We start from the raw sequence: 17,879 nt of genomic DNA, 5'->3' as shown, positions 1-17,879 counted from the left end.
GGGCTGGGCTCAGCCCCGGGGCTGGGATGGCAAGTGACAGGCAGGGCACTGGGGGTGTTCCTTGGTCAGTCCAAGGACAGTGGCCGGGTTCCCTCGGCAGAGCCCCCACAGTTCGTCAGGGAGCCGGAGAGACACATCACGGCCGAGATGGAGAAGGTGGTGGCCATCCCCTGCCAAGCCAAAGGTGAGCTGCTCCCCGGCACCCTCCGTGCGCTGCTGTGAGCCCGTGCCTGATGTGGCTGTCCCCGTGCAGGTGTCCCCCCTCCCGAGATGGCCTGGTACAAGGACGCTGCCCTGCTCCACCTGGAGAAGCTGTCCCGCTTCCAGCTGCTGGAGGATGGCAGCCTGCAGATCAGCGGGCTGGTCCCCGATGACACCGGAATGTTCCAGTGCTTTGCCCGCAATGCGGCCGGCGAGGTGCAGACCACCACGTACCTGGCCGTGACCAGTAGGTGCCAGCCCCCCTCTGCCCTGGGGATGCCCTGTCTGGGTGGTGGGCGGGATGAGTCCCACAGGAGGCTCGGGGACCCCAGGAAACTCTTCTGGGCCAGGTCCAGGCTGGGCACAGGGAGGGAATTCAGGGCGGGCTGTGCATCTCTGTGCCCCACAGGCATCGCCCCCAACATCACGCGGGGTCCCCAGGACAGCACGGTGATCGATGGCATGTCCGTCATCCTCAACTGCGAGACCTCGGGGGCTCCACGCCCGGCCATCACCTGGCAGAAAGGTAAAGGGCTGGGAACAATCCTGTCCTCCGAGCCATGGCGTGGAGCTCAGTGACCACCCCACCGGTGGCCGTGGCACTGACGGGGCTCCACCGTGTCCCCAGGGGAGCGGGTCCTGGCCAGCGGCTCCGTGCAGCTGCCGCGCTTCACCCTGCTGGAGTCGGGCAGTCTCCTGGTGAGCCCCGCGCACCTGCCCGACGCCGGCACCTACACCTGCCTGGCCACCAACTCCCGCGGCGTGGACGAGGCCTCTGCAGACCTGGTGGTCTGGGGTAAGGGACTCACGGTGCGCCTGTGTCACCCGCAGCCAGGAGGGAGGGACCGTGCTTGGCTCCGGGCACCACCCTGGGTGGCGCGGGATGGAGCTTGCCAGGGATGGGTGCTGGGTTTCGTGGGTGCAAACGGGGGCTGTCCCTGCCGGTGCCACCCCCACAGTGCCGGTGGCTCATTGTGTCCCCCCGCAGCAAGGACACGTATCACGGACCCGCCACAGGACCAGAGCGTCATCAAGGGCACTAAAGCTGTCATGAGCTGCGGGGTCACCCATGACCCCAGCGTGGACGTCAGGTGAGTGGGACAGGGCTGGGAGAGCTGGGGGATCCAGGCGCCCCCGGGTTGCTGAGCTGGCTGCTGTCACCGCTGTCTTGTGCCTGGGGAGGGAGATGGGGGTCCTCCTCCTCAGCCCTGCGCTGGTGGTCCTGCAGTGCCACCTGGTGCCCTGCCGCCGGGAGCCCCTGGTCCCCGCTCCTTGTTGGGGGGCTGCGGGGCACCAGCACACCCGGGTCCCCCTGGCACAGGTACGTCTGGGAGAAGGACGGAGCCCCGCTGGGCCCCGAGAGCGGCCCCCGGGTGCGCCTGGACGAGGCGGGCACCCTGCACATCTCCCAGACCTGGTCGGGTGACATCGGCACCTACACCTGCAAGGTGATCTCGGCCGGGGGCAACGACTCGCGCAGCGCCCACCTCCGTGTCCGGTGAGACCCCCCCCTCACCCCGCCAGCACCCCTCGCCTGGGGCTGTGCCCCCTCCCTCCCTCCCTAACCCCCCTGTCCAGGCAGCTCCCCCACGCCCCCGAGAGCCCCGTGGCCGCCCTGAGCCCGCAGGAGAAACGGGCCATCAACCTCACCTGGGCCAAGCCCTTCGACGGCAACAGCCCCCTGCTCCGCTACGTCGTGGAGGTCTCCGAGAACAGTAAGGGGCTGCTCCCACCCCCCTGGCAGCGCTGGCACTGAGAGAAGTCCCCAGCGTCACCCCAGCACAGGGGATGCTACAGGGAGCTTGGGGACCCTGGGACTCGTCAGCCGGGAACCCCAGTGTCCTGCAGGTCACGTCCCCACCCTGCTGTCCACTCTTCCCCCAGACGCGCCCTGGACCGTGCTGCTGGCCAGTGTGGACCCCGAGGTGACATCGGTGACAGTGCGGGGCTTGGTCCCCGCTCGCTCCTACCAGTTCCGCCTGTGCGCCGTGAACGACGTGGGCAGGGGACAGTTCAGCAAGGACACGGAGAGGTGAGTCCCGGCCGGGGGTCCCGGGGGGGCTGGTGGCCCTGGATGCTCACCCTGCCCTGTCCCCACAGGGTGTCCCTGCCCGAGGAGCCACCCTCTGCACCCCCCCAGAACGTCATCGCCAGCGGCCGCACCAACCAGTCCATCATGATCCAGTGGCAGCCGCCCCCCGAGAGCCACCAGAACGGGGTCCTCAAGGGCTACATCATCCGGTGGGTGCCAGCGGGGGTGCCCACGGGTCCCAAACCTGGTGCCGGTGGGGACACTGCAGCTCTGACGGCTCCCGGTCCCCAGGTACTGCCTGGCTGGGCTGCCCGTGGGGTACCAGTTCAAGAACATCACCAACGCCGAGGTCAACAACCTGCTCCTGGAGGACCTCATCATCTGGACCAACTATGAGATCGAGGTGGCCGCCTACAACAGCGCCGGCCTGGGGGTCTACAGCATGAAGGTGACAGAGTGGACCCTGCAGGGAGGTAGGCAGGGATGGGCAGGGGCAATCAGGGGTGGGCAGAGACTTGGTGGGCACCCCAATTGCAGCAGGCGGTGCCATTGGGTTGCTGAGATGGGAGGCAGGAGGATGGGTAAGGAGGTCCCAGGGGGACTGGGATGTGCTGGGCAGGGATGACCCAGGGGGTCCCGAGGGCTGGCACCCAGCTGATGGAGAAGACCTCGTGGAGCTGTCCCTGTGAGCTGTCCCTTCATCCCGGCAGTGCCCACGGTGCCTCCAGGGAATGTGCAGGCTGAGGCCACCAACTCCACCACCATCCGCTTCACCTGGAACCCCCCCAGCCCCCAGTTCATCAACGGCATCAACCAGGGCTACAAGGTGAGGGCGATGCCCAAAAGCGGGACAGCTTGAGGGGAGAACTTGGTCAACCTTCACAAACAGTTTTGGCTCCTCCTCGCCAAAATCCCAGATTTTAAGGGGATCTCCGCTGACTGTTAAAATAATATTTACTGTTATTTAACACTTGCATGGGCTCGGAGTCTCCCATGCTCTGTAATTAATTCCAAATTGCAATTAATTCAAATTTACATTAATGAAATTGAGTTAAAACATTAAACTTGTGTCTTAATCTACTCCGAAGAAGTTCGGGAATTTAATTGCCGGTGGATGAGATAACCAGCGTGAGTAGGATATTTAACATTCTTATTAAATGCCACTTAGTATTTTTGATTAGTACTTTTAGGGCCTAATTAGTGCTTAATTAAGTTGCTAGAGGCTATCTTGCACAATACCAATTAAATGCCCAGCCACCCCTCCTGGATGCGGGCGAGGGGGAATCCCACGCCGTTATCGACGGAGTTAATCACAGCTCCGTAAACAGCGCTGGCACAGGCACCGAGTGCTCCCCGCACCGTTAATTGATCGTTAATCAACACCGAACTAGTAAGAGGAGGCCGGAGATGGTTTTTTGTGGCGTGGATGCAGCGAGGCCGTGGCCCTGGGCATCCCCATCCCGGCTCCTTTCTCCCGCAGCTCATCGCCTGGGAGCCGGAGCACGAGGACGAGGCCACGGTGGTGACGGTGCGGCCCAACTTCCAGGACAGCGTCCACGTGGGCTACGTGGCGGGGCTGCGCAAGTTCGCCGAGTACTTCACCTCGGTGCTGTGCTTCACCACGCCCGGCGACGGCCCGCGCAGCCCCCCCCAGCTGGTGCGCACCCACGAGGACGGTACGGGGAGGCTCCGACTCCCGCGGGATGGACCCTGCCCAACCCCCGGCTCCGTGCCGCTGCCGAGCCCCGGGGAGCCCCGTCCAAGGGGAGCCCCCTCCCCGCTCGCTCCTCGCGGGTGTTCCGTGGGTGCCGAGGGCTCCTGCACTTGGGTGCTGAGTCTGGGTGTCTTTGGGCAGTGCCTGGCCCCGTGGGACACCTCAGCTTCAGTGATATCCTGGACACGTCCCTGAAGGTCAGCTGGCAGGAGCCGCTGGAGAAGAACGGGATCCTGACAGGTAAGGGACCACCAGCAGGTATCGGCTCCATCATCGGTCCCTTGCCCACCCCACAGCATCTCCCCCGTTCCGTGTCCCATTCCCACTCTGCACCATCCCCCCTTTGTCCCATTCCCACGCCACAGCATCACTCACGTGTCCTTTTCCTCCCCCACAGCAACCCCCCCCTTCTCCTGTCCTCTTCCCACCCCGCAGCATCTCCCACCTGTCCTGTCCCACCCCTGTCCCCTCTCAGCCTCCCGGGGTGGGTGACTGGGGGAGGTGACACAGGGGTGCATTCCAGGGTACCGGATCTCGTGGGAGGAGTACAACCGCACCAACACGCGGGTGACCCATTACCTGCCCAACGTCACCCTGGAGTACCGCGTCACCGGCCTCACCGCCCTCACCACCTACACCATCGAGGTGGCCGCCATGACCTCCAAGGGACAGGGACAGGTCTCGTCCTCCACCATCTCCTCAGGGGTCCCCCCAGGTGAGTACGGTGGTGTTGGGGTGCTGGGGGGCTGTGGGCGGTGCTGGGGACAAGTGGCCGGTGCCACCTGCCCTGCCCTGTCCCCACAGAGCTGCCTGGTGCCCCCACGAACCTGGGCATCTCCAACATCGGCCCCCGCTCCGTCACCATCCAGTTTCGCCCGGGTTACGATGGCAAAACCTCCATCTCCCGCTGGCAGGTGGAGGCACAGGTATGGGGTGGCTCAGGACAGGGGGTCAGGGGGTGCTGGGGGTGCAGCTCACCCCACTGCCATCCCACAGGTGGGCCAGAATGGCGAGGCCGAGGAGTGGGGGCTCGTGCATCAGCTGGCCAACGAGCCCGACACCCGCTCCATGGAGGTGCCCAACCTGAAGCCCTACACCTTCTACAGGCGAGTGCCAGGACGGTGCCTCGGTGTCATCCTCATCCTGTCCTCACCGTGACCCCCCTCATTGTCCTCCCCAGGGGACTGGAGCCCTCTTGCCCCACCCCGTGACCCCCTCTCCTCTCTCAGTTTCCGCATGCGGCAGGTGAACATCGTGGGCACCAGCCCCCCCAGCCTGCCCTCCCGGAGGATCCAGACCCTCCAAGCACCCCCGGACATGGCCCCTGCAAATGTCACCCTGAGGACGGCCAGCGAGACCAGCCTGTGGCTGCGCTGGATGGTGAGGGGGGACAGGGGGGCTGTGCCTGCATGGGCTGAAGAGGGATGGAGCTGGGGGGCTGTGGGACACCCCAAGTGACAGCGCCTGTCCCTGCCAGCCCCTCCTGGAGCAGGAATACAACGGGAACCCCGACTCGGTGGGGTACAGGATCCGGTATGCGCGGGCGGACGGGCGGGGGCAGCCGGCGCTCCACGTGATCCGTGACCGCGTGGAGCGGGAATTCACCATCGAGGACCTGGAGGAGTGGACGGAGTACCGGGTGCAGGTCCAGGCCTTCAACGCCATCGGCTCAGGGCCCTGGAGCCCCTCAGTGCTGGGACGCACCCGGGAGTCAGGTACTGCTGCCCACCTGGGCGCTGGGCACCCACCTCGGCCAGTCTGGCCGCTGACCCTCTCTGTCACCCCACTCCAGTCCCCTCCTCCGGCCCCAGCAATATTTCGGCAGTGGCCACCTCCTCCAGCAGCCTGATGGTCCGATGGAGTGACATTCCTGAGGCCGACTGCAACGGGCTCATCCTGGGCTACAAGGTGAGCCCCTGCCCGTGAGAAGCAGAACTTTCCCTGGGGGAGCCACCCCGCAGGCTGCGGGGTCCCCAGCTGTGCCACCCCCAGGAGCTGGTGCCCGTCAGTGCCAGCCTGGCCCGGCCGTGTCACACGGGCTGTGTTGCAGGTGCTGTACAAGGAGAAGGGCTCGGAGGCGCGTGCCCAGTTCTGGCTGGTGGAGGGCAATGCCTCCCGCAGTGCCCAGCTCACCGGGCTGGCCAAGTACACCCTGTACGAGATCCGTGTGCTGGCCTTCACCAGGATCGGTGATGGTGTCCCCAGCCGACCTCCTGTCCTTGAGAGGACTCTGGATGACGGTGGGTGACAGCACCTGGGTGGGCTGGGGGTCCCCTGGGTGCCTATTCCCATCCTATCCCTGTTCTCTGGGGCGATCCCTCTCCCCCTGCCAAGGACACCCAGGGCTCCCATTCCCAGGGGATGGGATCTGGCACTTTTCCCCACTCTCCCTGACCCCAATCTCTCCCCCTGCAGTGCCCGGGCCCCCCGTGGGGCTCCTCTTTCCTGAAGTGAGGACCACCTTGGTGCGGCTCATCTGGCAGCCGCCGGCAGCACCCAACGGCGTCATCCTGGGTAGGTGGGGGATATCCCGGGCGTGCCGCACTGGGATGCTCTGCAGAGGGATGCAGAGGTCCTGTGGGAGCAGGGATTGGCGTGGGGAGGCAGAGACCAGCTCCCTGGGATCCCCTGAGCATCTCGGAGCCCTCAGGGTTGAAGTTTGCTGCTCGATGCCGATCCCGGGCTAGGTGTGAGGTCCCCACTGCGCAGGCTGGGATGGAGGGGGTGACACGGGGACTGGTGTCCCCTCCCCATCCCCGCCACTCCGCTCCCTCCCCGCAGCCTACCAGGTCAGCCACCGCCTGAACACCTCGGCGGTGACCGCGGCCGCCGTGGAGGTGCTGGAGGCCAGCGCCCGGCAGTTCACGGCCACCGGCCTCCAGCCCGAGGCCACCTACCTGTTCCGCGTCACCGCGCAGACCCGCAAGGGCTGGGGCGAGGCGGCCGAAGCCCTGGTGGTCACCACCGAGAAGAGAGGTAACCACGGGGGGTCCGGCCGGCGGCGGGGGGCTGGCGCTGCCCCCGCAGTGCTCCCAGCCCCTCGCCTCCCCCAGCCCGGCCGCAGCCCCCCGGGAAGCCGCTGGCGCAGCAGGAGGAGGTGCGGGCCCGGAGCGTGCTGCTGTCCTGGGAGCCGGGCAGCGACGGCCTCTCCCCTGTGCGCTACTACACCGTGCAGAGCCGCGAGCTGCCCGACGGCGACTGGGCTCTGCACTCCGCCCCCGTGAGCCACAACACCACCGCCTTCGTCGTGGACAGGTGAGGGGCTGGGGACACGGTGGGTGATGATGCTTTGGGTGGTTTCCCTGTGCCTCAGTTTCCCCATCTCGGGAGAAGTGCTGGTACAAGGCTGGGAAGCGATGGCCCGGAGGGAAGGAGGGTGGCTCGGGGGGTCACCCGCTGGCTGCTCCGTCCCCATCCCGCTCCGCTCCCTGCAGGCTGAAACCCTTCACCTCCTACAAGTTCCGTGTGAAGGCCACGAACGACATCGGGGACAGCGAGTACAGCGAGGAGTCGGAGTCGCTCACCACCCTGCAGGCGGGTCAGCACCTCCTGGGGCAGGGACAGGGCCTACCCCCGTGCCCAGGCAATTCCTCCTGTGCCCAGGGCACCCCCACGCCCTGGGCATGTCCGGAGCCTCACCGCCCTCTTCTCCCCCACAGCCCCCGAGGAGGCTCCCACCATCCTCTCCATCACCCCCCACACCACCACGTCGGTGCTCATCCGCTGGCAGGTACCGTCCCCTCCGCCCTGCCCTGGCAGGTGGCACCGAGGCGTACTGGGTGGCACCTCGGGGTGCCAGGGAGCCCTGGATCAGAGCAACCCCTGACTGCCTTCCCTCCCTCCCCTTGCAGCCCCCGGCTGAGGACAAGATCAACGGGATCCTGCTGGGATTCCGGCTGCGGTACCGGGAGCTGGTGTATGACAGCCTGCGGGGCTTCTCCCTGCGCGGCATCGGCCACCCCGGCGCCAGCTGGGCCGAGCTCACCCGTGAGTGCCCATGGCTCCCCCCGACCCTGGGGACGGGGGCTGGGGTGACCTGGGGGTGACAGGGCCCTTGCAGGGGAACCCTGGCCCGCCTCGGGGTGAGGGCTGTGTTGGGGTGGGGGCTCAGAGGCGGGGAGCCCGCGCTGACCCCTGCCTGCTCTCCTGACCAGCCGTCTACGCCGTGCACAACCTCAGCGAGGTGTCCCTCACCCAGTACGAGCTGGACAGTAAGTCACCACCCCCTGTGTCCCCCTGTGTCCCTCTGTGTGTCCCCCACTGCCCCACCTGTGTGTCCCTGCACTGTGGGGTGAGCTGGAGCCCCTCTGCCCCTCCCCTCCAGCTGCTCCTTGGGGACACCCCCATCTTCCCAACAAGGGGGGCTCTGCCAGGTCTCCCGGGGGTAGCGGGGCTGCCCCATCACGGGGAGGGTCCCACTCACCCTTTGCCCCCCAGACCTGAGCAAGCACCGGCGCTACGAGATCCGGATGAGCGTCTACAACGCTGTGGGCGAGGGGCCCCCCAGCCCCCCCCAGGAGGTGTTCGTGGGGGAAGCAGGTGAGTCCTGGCGGGGGTGCCCCTATTGGGGGCTGCAGGAAGGGGGCTCGGCTGTCCTGGAACCCCACGTCCCCCGGATCGGTGCGGTGACCCGGTCCCCTCCCTCGGCACAGTGCCCACCGGAGCGCCCCAGAACGTGGCTGTGCAGGCGGCCACGGCCACCCAGCTGGATGTCACCTGGGAACCGCCCCCTGTCCAGAGCCAGAACGGGGACATCCAGGGCTACAAGGTACCTCCTGTCACCGGGAGCGGCACCCGGCCGGGGCTCCGGGACACGGGGGACTCTGGGGAGGTGCTGAATTCCGGGGCGGTGGCACTGAGGGTGCTGGGCATGCCTTTGGGAGAGGGATTCTGGGAAGATGATGGTGATCCCGAGGAGATCCCGGGTGTCCCATCCCGGTGCCGAGCGGCGGCGGGGCAGCAGATGGCGCCGTCGGCCCTGGAATGCGGCGGGGATGTGTCGGGATACAGCCGGGATGCCTCGGGATGTTGTTGGGATGCATTAGAATGCAGCCGGGGTACCCAGCCCCATGCTCCAGACACCTCCTGTTCCCCATCCATTGTGATTCGTCGTGCGTGTCCCCATCCCTCGGCAATGAGGCACGGCTCGAAGGTGATCTCAGCACACCGGAGTGACCTGAGCCGTGGCTGATGCCCAGCACAGCCTGCAGCCCTCCTGGAGGAGAGGCTGTTCCGTTCCCTCCGGCACACTCGGAGCCCCAGCCAGGCTGGGGCAGGGGCTCAGGAGCCCGGGCAGGGCAGTGTGGGGTGTTTGGGCACAGTGAGGGCTCAGGGAAGGCGAGCTGGGTTGGATCCGTGCCTCACCCAGCTCCCCACGCCCCCTCCTGCAGATCCACTTCTGGGAAGAGCAGCGCCAGAACGAGAGCGCGCGGGTCAAGACCCTTTTCCTGCCCGAGACTGGGGTGAAGTTGAAGAACCTGACGGGCTACACCTCCTACTGGGTCAGCGTGGCCGCCTTCAACGCCGCGGGGGACGGGCCCCGCAGCCCACCTGTGAAGGCACGGACACAGCAGGCAGGTGGGGCCCATGGCACGGCTCCCCCTGCACCCCCCTGCCCCCGGGCTCCGTGGGGAGGTGTCTCCATGGGTCCAGCTCCAGGGATTCCCTCTCATCCTGCGATCCCGAGCAGAACATCCCTGAGCTCACCCTGGTGGGTTTGTGGGGTGGGGGCACGCAGGGATGAAGGTTTAAGCTGAGGTTTGAGGGGGATGAAGGTCTTGGGAGGAGAGACAAGGAGAAGGAGACTCATCATTCCCCCATGGAACCTTTGCTGCAGCAGGGATGGGGCACGGCGCTGTGAATTGATGACCAGCGTTAGGGTGGAGGCAGGGACAGGGGCCGGTTCGTGCTGGGGGTGTCCCCTGGAGCGCTGAGCTGGCCCTGCCACCCTGTCCCCTCACAGCCCCCAGTGCCCCCGGCTCCATCCGCTTCAGCGAGCTGACCACCACATCTGTGAACGTGTCCTGGGAGCCACCACCGCTGCCCAACGGTGTCCTCGAGGGCTACAGGCTGGTGTACGAGCCCTGCACGCCCGTGGATGGTGAGGGCATGGCCAGGGGGAGAGGGGACGGCTCGGGGAGAGCCGGCTCAGCCTCCGTCCCCGCAGGCGTCAGCAAGATCGTGACAGTGGACGTGAAGGGGAACAGCCCGCTGTGGATGAAGGTCAAGGACCTGGCTGAGGGCGTCACGTACCGCTTCCGAATCCGGGCCAAAACCTTCGCCTACGGGCCGGATGTTGAGGCCAACATCACCACGGGGCCTGGGGAAGGTACGGGGGACACGCGGGGGACTTGCTGGGCGAGGGAGGAGATGGGCTGGGGGCTGGCACAGCCCTGTGCCAGTTTGTACCCCCTGCCTCCAGCTCTGCCCTGGTCCCCAGGTGCCCCCGGCCCCCCCGGAGAACCCTTCATCTCCCGCTATGGCTCGGCCATCACCATCCACTGGTCCAGTGGGGATCCCGGCCAAGGGCCCATCACCAGATATGTCATCGAGGCCCGGCCCTCAGGTACCGCAGCTGCCTCTTCTCTCCATCCCTGCCTTGGGGGTCAGGAGAGGGGGAAACTGAGGCAGGGAGTGCTGGCCTGGGTTGGGGGTTAGGACCCGGTGTCTGGGGTGTTGTCCGTGTACTGATCCATGAGGAAAATGCTGCTGAGAGGGGCTGATGGAAAGGGCAGCGCCTGGACGAGGGAGGGACATCACCCCTCGCCCTGGGGTGTCCTGCAGAGCCAGCCCTCCCCTCCAAGCCCTGCGGTCTCTTCCAGATGAGGGGCTCTGGGACATCCTCATCAAAGACATCCCCAAGGAGGTGACCTCCTACACCTTCAGCATGGACATCCTCAAGCAGGGGGTCAGCTACGACTTCCGTGTCATCGCTGTCAACGACTACGGCTACGGGACCCCCAGCACCCCTTCCCCCTCTGTGTCAGGTGTGTTCCCAGGGAATTCTCTCCCCCTGTGCCAGAGGGAGGGTCCTGGTGTTGCTCTGTTCTCGTGGCCATCACTGAAACCCACTCCTGGCTCCTACAGAGTCCCAAATCCCACTGCCAGCACCCCTTTTCCAAAGCCCTCTGTTATCCCTCTTTCCCATGGATCCAGGCCTCACAAAGCCCCAAGTGACCCCGTGCTCTGCAGGGGGGTGTCCCCATCCAGACTGGTTGTCTGTCAAGCCTGTACCCCTCTGATCCTCCCTGCTGTGCCCCAGCCCAGAAAACAAACCCGTTCTACGAGGAGTGGTGGTTCCTGGTGGTCATCGCCCTGGTGGGGCTCATCTTCATCCTCCTCCTCGTCTTTGTGCTCATCATCCGCGGGCAGAGCAAGAAGTACTCCAAGAAGTCGGATTCAGGTGAGTGAGGGAGTGTGGTGGGTGGTGACAGGACCCTCCTGCTCCCATGGGAGCTTCTTGGGGGTCTCCTCCTGCCTTTGGGGTCTGGGTGGGGTGGTGGGAGCCTCCCTTCCTGCCTGCCTTGGGGACAACTGCTGCAGAGCACCCGATAACGATGCTGTGGTGTCCCGGAGAGCACTGGGAGCTCAAGATGAAATAAAGGACTTGTCCCACAGACAGCTGTGGAGGCAGGGCAGCCCCGGGGGCTCGCAGAGGTCACTGGGATTAGCCAAACACGGCTCTGTTTTCTTAGCTCTGTCAAGGGCTCAAATTGTGGGGAAAATCCAGAGCTCCTCGTTAAGCAAACAGCCCGGAGTGGGAGCTGGGGGCACTGGGGCAGGGCAGGCGGGCTGGGCACGGCTGGCACCTCCTGGCCGTCCCCAGGCCGTGGTCACTCTGGAACCAGCACAATCCCCCCCCCGGGGCCATCCCCAACCCCCCCTCGCTGTGCTGCGCTGCCTGGGGAGGGGCTGGGGGAGGCTGAGCATCCCATCCCCTAGGGAACAGCTCCAAGACGGCCGCCCTGAGCCACGGGGAGATGGTGAGCCTGGATGAGGGCAGCTTCCCTGCCCTGGAGCTCAACAACCGGCGCCTCTCCGTCAAGAATTCCTTCTGCCGGAAGAACGGCATCTACACCCGGTAGGGACCCCCAGCCACAGCCCCCTCCCCGGGCAGGGGGAGCATTTTTCGTCATTCCCCTGATCCGTCATGGGGTGGAGAGGGCGTGGAACCCAAGGGGGTGACCCTGATCTGCCCAGTGTCCCCCCCCGAAAGGCTGAGGGTCCCTGACAGCAGGATCAGAGTTCTGGGAAGGGGGTTGGCACAGCTGAGGGGTGGTCCCTGAGCAGTCCCCAGGGGTCTGCTGGGGTTGACCCCCAGTGGCCCAGCCCCAAAGGAAAGGGGACACGCGCTGACCACCCACCTGCCTGTCCCCGAGGTCCCCACCCCGGCCCAGCCCCGGCAGCCTGCACTACTCGGACGAGGACGTGACCAAGTACAACGACCTGATCCCCGCCGAGAGCAGCAGCCTGACCGAGAAACCCTCCGAGGTCTCCGACTCCCAGGTGACCCCCGGGGCTGCACACGGGGACAGGGACCTGGGGCGGGGCGGAGGGTGCTGGGAGCCCTCCCTGAGCACCAGCCCTTTCCTCCGCCCGCCACGAGGCAGGTCCCGCTGCGCGTTTGGGAGCAGCGCTGCTGCTCCTGCCGCATCCCGCTTTGGAGGCGGCAGCATCCCCGTGGCTTCGTGGCACGGAGCCGGAGCGAAGCTGGCACAGCCCCCGGCCCGTGTGCTGGGGATGTGACACTGCGGGGGGCTGCCAGGGCTGCTGGGGACAGGGCACGGGGGAAGGGAGGTCAGCGGGGCTGGGGGCTGTCCCGCTGCCCGGTCGCTGGTGGCAACGTCCGCGGCTCTGCCAACTCCACAAAATGCCACCTTTGTATTGCCCCGGGGCCACGGGCAGCTGTGGCCGGGCAGGAGCGTGGAGCCCCAGGGAGGCCATGGGACCATCACCCCCAGGATGGATCCTGGGCGGCATCTGAGAGCCTGACGCCCAGGGAAAGGTCCTGCGGGTCCCTCGGGCTGTCCCCAGCAGGAGGGGACCGTGCCCAGGGGGCCCCCCCGTCGCTGCCCGCACCGGCTGTTTCCTTGGCAGATGCCGGCTTCTCTCGCTGCGGCCCGAGCGGGGCTCGAGTGGCTTTTGAGGAGCTGTGAAGAGCTGCGGGAGCTGGCGCTGGCGCGGGGCAGTTCCCACCGCCCTCAATGGGCCCTTTGTGCGCCGCCGGAGAAGCTGAATCCAATTACCGGCAGAGCCCAAAAACACCCTCCCCGCCAGCCCGGAGGCAACGCGGGCTCGGCAGCGCTCAGGAACCTTTTGTATGAGGTTTTATTTTGTTTCAGCAAGAGGCAGAAATCCCCCAGTGATGCTGCAGCCGTCCCAGCCTTTAAATACTTTCGGGATGTGCTCGCCAGCATTCCCAGAAGAACACTGGGAAAGCACCGGGAAAGCACTGGAAATCACAGAGCCATTGAGGCTGGAAAAGACCTCTGAGATCATCGAGTCCAAGCTGTGCCCGATGCCCACCTTGTCCCCAGCCCAGAGCACTGAGTGCCATGTCCAGGCCTTCCCCGGAGACTCCACCACCTCGCTGGGCAGCCCCTTCCAATGCCTGGCCACCCTTTCCATGAGGAAATTCCTGCTGCTGTCCCGAACTCCCCCGGCGCAGCTTGGGGCCGCTCCCTCTCATCCCGTTGCTGAGTTTTGGGGCTGGCGGGTGCTGTCCCCACCTCACCCGCCCCCCCACCCCCCCCCCGCTGTTTTTCAGGGCAGTGACAGCGAGTACGAGGTGGACCCCGGGCACCAGAAGGCGCATTCCTTTGTCAACCACTACATCAGCGACCCCACCTACTACAACTCGTGGCGGCGGCAGCAGAAGGGCATCTCCCGGGCACAGGCCTACAGCTACACCGAGAGCGACTCGGGCGAGCCCGACCACACCCCCCTCTCCAACAGCACCTCCACGCAGCAGGGCAGCCTCTTCCGCCCCAAAGCCAGCAGGACTCCCACCCCCCAGACCCCCGGCAACGCCCCCAGCAGCCAGCCCGGGACCCTGTACCGCCCGCCCAGCAGCCTGGCCCCCGGCTCCAGAGCCCCCATCGCTGGGTTTTCCTCTTTCGTTTGATATTTAAACAGAAGAAAAAGAACCAGGAGAGGGGGGGGGGAAATTAGGAAGAAGAAGAAAAAAAAAAAGAAACAAAACAAAAGCCCCAAGAAATTAAGAGAAAAGGAAAAAGCAGCGAGGGGGAGAAGAGGAGGAGGAGGAGGAAGGGGAGTAGCCCCAGGCTCCAGGGGTTTTCCGCTTTCTCGGCAGCACCGGAGCTGGATGCCAAGTGCCGACATCGCCCTTGGCACCAGCTGGGGCAGCCCCGGACCTGCTGCCGGACTCCAGTGGGTGCTGGGGGCCGGGTGAGGGGCTCCTGCCGTGCCAAACCCTGGCCCCTCCACTTGTGGCTCCCCCCGGACCTGGGGCCAAGCGGTGACACGGACACCCCTGACTGCGGAGGGCGAGAGGAGCTCTGCTGATGTTAAAACCTCTGGACTTGAACCCCCGCTCTGGACCCTCACAGCTTTTGGGAGAAGGGGGAAGGATCCCAGGGGACAACTCATTCCTCCTCTCCTTTGTGCCTGGCCCAGCACAGCCCCCCAGGAGAACCCAGGACTGAAACCCCAGGAGAGCCCCGGCGGGGTGCACGTGGTGCTCGACCCCCCTGATTTTGCACCTCGGGGGCTCTGGTGAGGCCTTGGATGAGGCGACTGAAGCCTCCCCTTGGAATTTCTGGTGGTTTGGGGCTTTTTAATGGGGTTTTGTGCAGAGGCCTGAGGGCACTCGGGGGTGTTGATGCCCGGGGGGTCCCTGGCTGTGGCTGTTTTGGGGGTGTCTGCACAGCACAGCCCCTGCAGTGCCTATGGGTGAGCCAGCACCAGCCCGGCAGGGCCGTGGCGCCCGGGCTGAGCCGAGGGAGATGCCAATAAACAGCCTGAGGATAAGCATGTCCCCTCTCTGTCACCGTGCTCTGCCGCAGAAAGGACCGGTGTGCTGTGTCCGTGTGTCCTACTGCCCCACTGGGCTGGTGGCAGCCCTGTGGCACTGGGGAAGGACCTGGGCAAAGGGTGCAGAGGTGCTGGATAGAGCCCAGAAGGGTGCAGGGAGCTGTGGTGGCCGTGTCCTGCGTGTTCCCATCGCAGTGGGGTCTGGAGCTGCTGGGGAATGAGGTGGTGGGACAGGAGACCGCACTGCACCAGCACTCTGGGCACTGCCAGCAGCAGCCCTGGCACTGGGGATGGCTCCTGGGCTGGTTCACAGCCGCCCTTTCTTGGTCTGCCCTTCAGGCCTGGCAGGAAAATCCAGGTGACGCGTTCAGGTTTCATCACCCGTCACCCCTGGCAGTGAAAGCGGGGGCTGGGGGTGGGGAGGGCTCAGCTGCCGACAGCGCTGGCAAAGCACCAGCTCCATGCCAGGGGCTGCCAGGGCTGTGAGGTCTGCACACTCCCTGTCACAGCACCTGGGAGCCACATCCCGGGACCCTCACCCTGGCGTGGGCAAGGGGCTGCCAGGGGAGCGTTGTGCAGGTGCTGCATTTGGGGACCTGGTGCTGCAGCTCCCCCTTGGACCGGGAGAACTGAGCTGCAGTGGTGGCTTTGCTGCTGAGCCACAGTCACCGTCTGTCCCCACGCTGGCTCACGGTGTCCCCAGAGCAGAGGGCATTGCTGGTGGGTAACTCCTCTGACCTACCTGGAGCCGGTGCCCAAGGCAGCGCAGCACCCACGGGTGCCCATCCCCTCCTGGGCAGTGCCCAGAGCCCCAACACCCCGCTTGTGGGGACAGTGACGTGAGACAGAGGGGATTCTGTGTCTGGCTGGACAAATCCTGCTCCTCATGTGCGGCCCCAGGCGTCCCAGCTTGTGCAAGAGGGATGTTCCTGCCACCGGGGCTGGGACACGGAGCCGGGGCAGAGCAGGTCTGGGGAGTTGAGCAGCACAGGCGAGTTCCCTGTGCAAGGAACACCACGCGTGGAAGGGACATTCCCTGTGCCAGGGACGCTCCTGGTGTCGGGGCTGATCCCTGGGTGAGGGACGGGCCCTGCTGTGAGGGAGGTGCCAGCCCTGCGAGCAGCGAGCACTGAGTTCCTTGTGGGAATAGGGGAATGCAGGTCCTGGATCCCATCTGTGTGGGATCTCTGGGGCAAAGCAGGGCCCAGGCCCCGCTCACCTGCCCTGACCCAGCTCGTCCCTGGCTGCCAGGAGGAGCCGGAGGGTGCAGCCACACCTCTGGCAGGTTTGACGCTGGCACCGTGCCGGGAGGTGACACCACCGGCGTGGCTGTGGCCGGAGTGCCCGAGCCCCGCGGCAGCGACGAGGAGCCCTTGGAGCCTGCGGTTTCCCACGGCTGAGGGATGCAGCGCCTGGGGAAGCGGGAGAGATCCCACATCCCGCCACGGCAGAGGGTTGGGCCTCTGCTCCCAGGGACGCTGTGCAGGGCGCAGGGCCCAGCTGGGGCACAGCAGGGATGGGCTGAGTGCCAGTGGCACCGTGAGAGCTCTTGCTCACCTGTGCTGCCTCAGTTTCCCCATGGAACAGAAGGAGTGGAATCAACCAGGCTCGCAGGGGAAGACTGAGCACGACCACCTCTCTCCCACCTCCACTTTGAACCAGCTCTTTCCCAAAGTCCCTCCCCACCATCCTGGCCCCTCCAGGCAAGTGTGGGCTGCCCGTTCCCATTCCCGGTGCTCTCCAGGCTGCTCTGTGCTGCAGCGGGGCAGGGCGAGCTGTCAGCACCGATCAGTCCCCGAGGACCAAATCGGCCTTGACGTTTCTCCTGAGTGCTGCTCCCTGGCCTGTGGTTTTCCCAAGGGCAGAGCAGCGCTCGCTGTCAGGGCCAGGAGAGCCAAAGTGGGGCACAGGGGAGATGAGGCACCCCCAGACCTTGCTGGGTGGACAGGGCAGCGTTGGAGCAGGAGCTGCTCCCTGCTCCAGGTGCGATGGAGAAATGCTGATGTGCCAAAAATGAGGACTGTGACCAGTAAAGCTGGGCTGAAACCTGTGATTTGTTTTAATTTATTTCTTTTAGAAGCAGCCCCGCAGCCTGGGCTCTCCCTGTCCTCCAGATATCTCCGGTTCCCTGCCAGCTCCTGGGACAGAGCCAAGTGTGTCATGTCCCCACCTTTCCCTTGCCTTGGGCCTTGGGGACAGGGACAGCCCCTCCTGCCATGCCGGGGGCCAGATGGGACTCGGCGCATCCTCAGAGCCCCAGTGCCCAGGGCACTGCTCCGTGCCGGGGGTGGCAGGAGAGGAGAGAGACGGCGAGGATGGACCCAGGTCTGTGCCCCCTGTCCCACCCCCCTGGAGGGGTCCCTGTGCCAGGGCGGGGGCTTTCCATGGGCGCTGCAGAAGCCACGCTCCAGGTGGGATCATGGAATCAGGGAATGGTTTGGGTTGGAAGGGACATTAAACACCACCATGTTCCAGGCTGGAGAGCCAGCTGTCCTGGGAGAGGCCGGGGTGGCTGCAGCCCATCGGGGTGATGGTTTCAGCGGGTTGGGGGAGCCCATTCCCTGGCACTGCTGGCCCGGAGAGGGCTCCGGCCGGGAAAGGTGGGAGGCTGCACAGAGAACCTGCCACGGCAGGCTCCCACCTGTGCCCAGCTCGTGTCGGTGCCCACCTGGGCACCCCTGGGTGCTGAGGTGACAGCAGGGAGCAGGCAGAGCATCCTGCCAGGATTCGCTGGGTAACTGCTCAGCCCCGGGTGAACGGTGTGGGGAAGGGGCCGAACCCCCTGGCTGTGGGTGGGGGGCTGTGGGTGGGGGTTACTGGGGAGGTTTCTGGCAGCAGCCAGCGCTGGGCCTGGGGCTGGAGGGATTTGGGGGGAGGTCGTGGCGGCAGTGCTTTGTTCTGGTACCCTGGGGTGTCCGGACAGTGATCCCCAACACTGGG

At 65.8% G+C, this 17,879-nt stretch overlaps 1 protein-coding gene across 1 annotated transcript in view; it reads left to right on the top strand.

Moving 5' to 3' along the window:
- Positions 1–14,070, top strand: part of SDK2 (sidekick cell adhesion molecule 2) — a gene marked incomplete at both ends in the record, with an annotated part of 43,350 nt that extends 29,280 nt beyond the window's left edge. The window contains 37 exons of the mRNA XM_082294204.1: positions 101–184; positions 254–448; positions 611–727; positions 830–997; positions 1,190–1,292; positions 1,523–1,699; positions 1,780–1,916; positions 2,086–2,233; positions 2,302–2,442; positions 2,525–2,706; positions 2,944–3,059; positions 3,714–3,909; positions 4,089–4,187; positions 4,471–4,662; positions 4,752–4,873; positions 4,944–5,053; positions 5,177–5,327; positions 5,425–5,662; positions 5,740–5,855; positions 5,998–6,187; positions 6,363–6,461; positions 6,729–6,923; positions 7,001–7,202; positions 7,382–7,485; positions 7,607–7,677; positions 7,799–7,934; positions 8,102–8,158; positions 8,385–8,486; positions 8,600–8,715; positions 9,338–9,524; positions 9,910–10,275; positions 10,387–10,512; positions 10,769–10,933; positions 11,209–11,349; positions 11,889–12,027; positions 12,326–12,452; positions 13,714–14,070. Coding sequence (XP_082150330.1) covers positions 101–184; positions 254–448; positions 611–727; positions 830–997; positions 1,190–1,292; positions 1,523–1,699; positions 1,780–1,916; positions 2,086–2,233; positions 2,302–2,442; positions 2,525–2,706; positions 2,944–3,059; positions 3,714–3,909; positions 4,089–4,187; positions 4,471–4,662; positions 4,752–4,873; positions 4,944–5,053; positions 5,177–5,327; positions 5,425–5,662; positions 5,740–5,855; positions 5,998–6,187; positions 6,363–6,461; positions 6,729–6,923; positions 7,001–7,202; positions 7,382–7,485; positions 7,607–7,677; positions 7,799–7,934; positions 8,102–8,158; positions 8,385–8,486; positions 8,600–8,715; positions 9,338–9,524; positions 9,910–10,275; positions 10,387–10,512; positions 10,769–10,933; positions 11,209–11,349; positions 11,889–12,027; positions 12,326–12,452; positions 13,714–14,070 — 5,672 coding nt within the window. The remainder of the gene's footprint in view (positions 1–100; positions 185–253; positions 449–610; positions 728–829; positions 998–1,189; positions 1,293–1,522; positions 1,700–1,779; positions 1,917–2,085; positions 2,234–2,301; positions 2,443–2,524; positions 2,707–2,943; positions 3,060–3,713; positions 3,910–4,088; positions 4,188–4,470; positions 4,663–4,751; positions 4,874–4,943; positions 5,054–5,176; positions 5,328–5,424; positions 5,663–5,739; positions 5,856–5,997; positions 6,188–6,362; positions 6,462–6,728; positions 6,924–7,000; positions 7,203–7,381; positions 7,486–7,606; positions 7,678–7,798; positions 7,935–8,101; positions 8,159–8,384; positions 8,487–8,599; positions 8,716–9,337; positions 9,525–9,909; positions 10,276–10,386; positions 10,513–10,768; positions 10,934–11,208; positions 11,350–11,888; positions 12,028–12,325; positions 12,453–13,713) is intronic.
- Between the last annotated feature and the right edge of the window lie 3,809 nt (positions 14,071–17,879).

The sequence above is a fragment of the Coloeus monedula genome (genome assembly GCF_965178545.1).
Source record: "Coloeus monedula genome assembly, chromosome: 19".
Lineage (NCBI taxonomy): Eukaryota > Metazoa > Chordata > Aves > Passeriformes > Corvidae > Coloeus > Coloeus monedula.
This window is presented reverse-complemented; position numbering and strand designations above follow the sequence as displayed.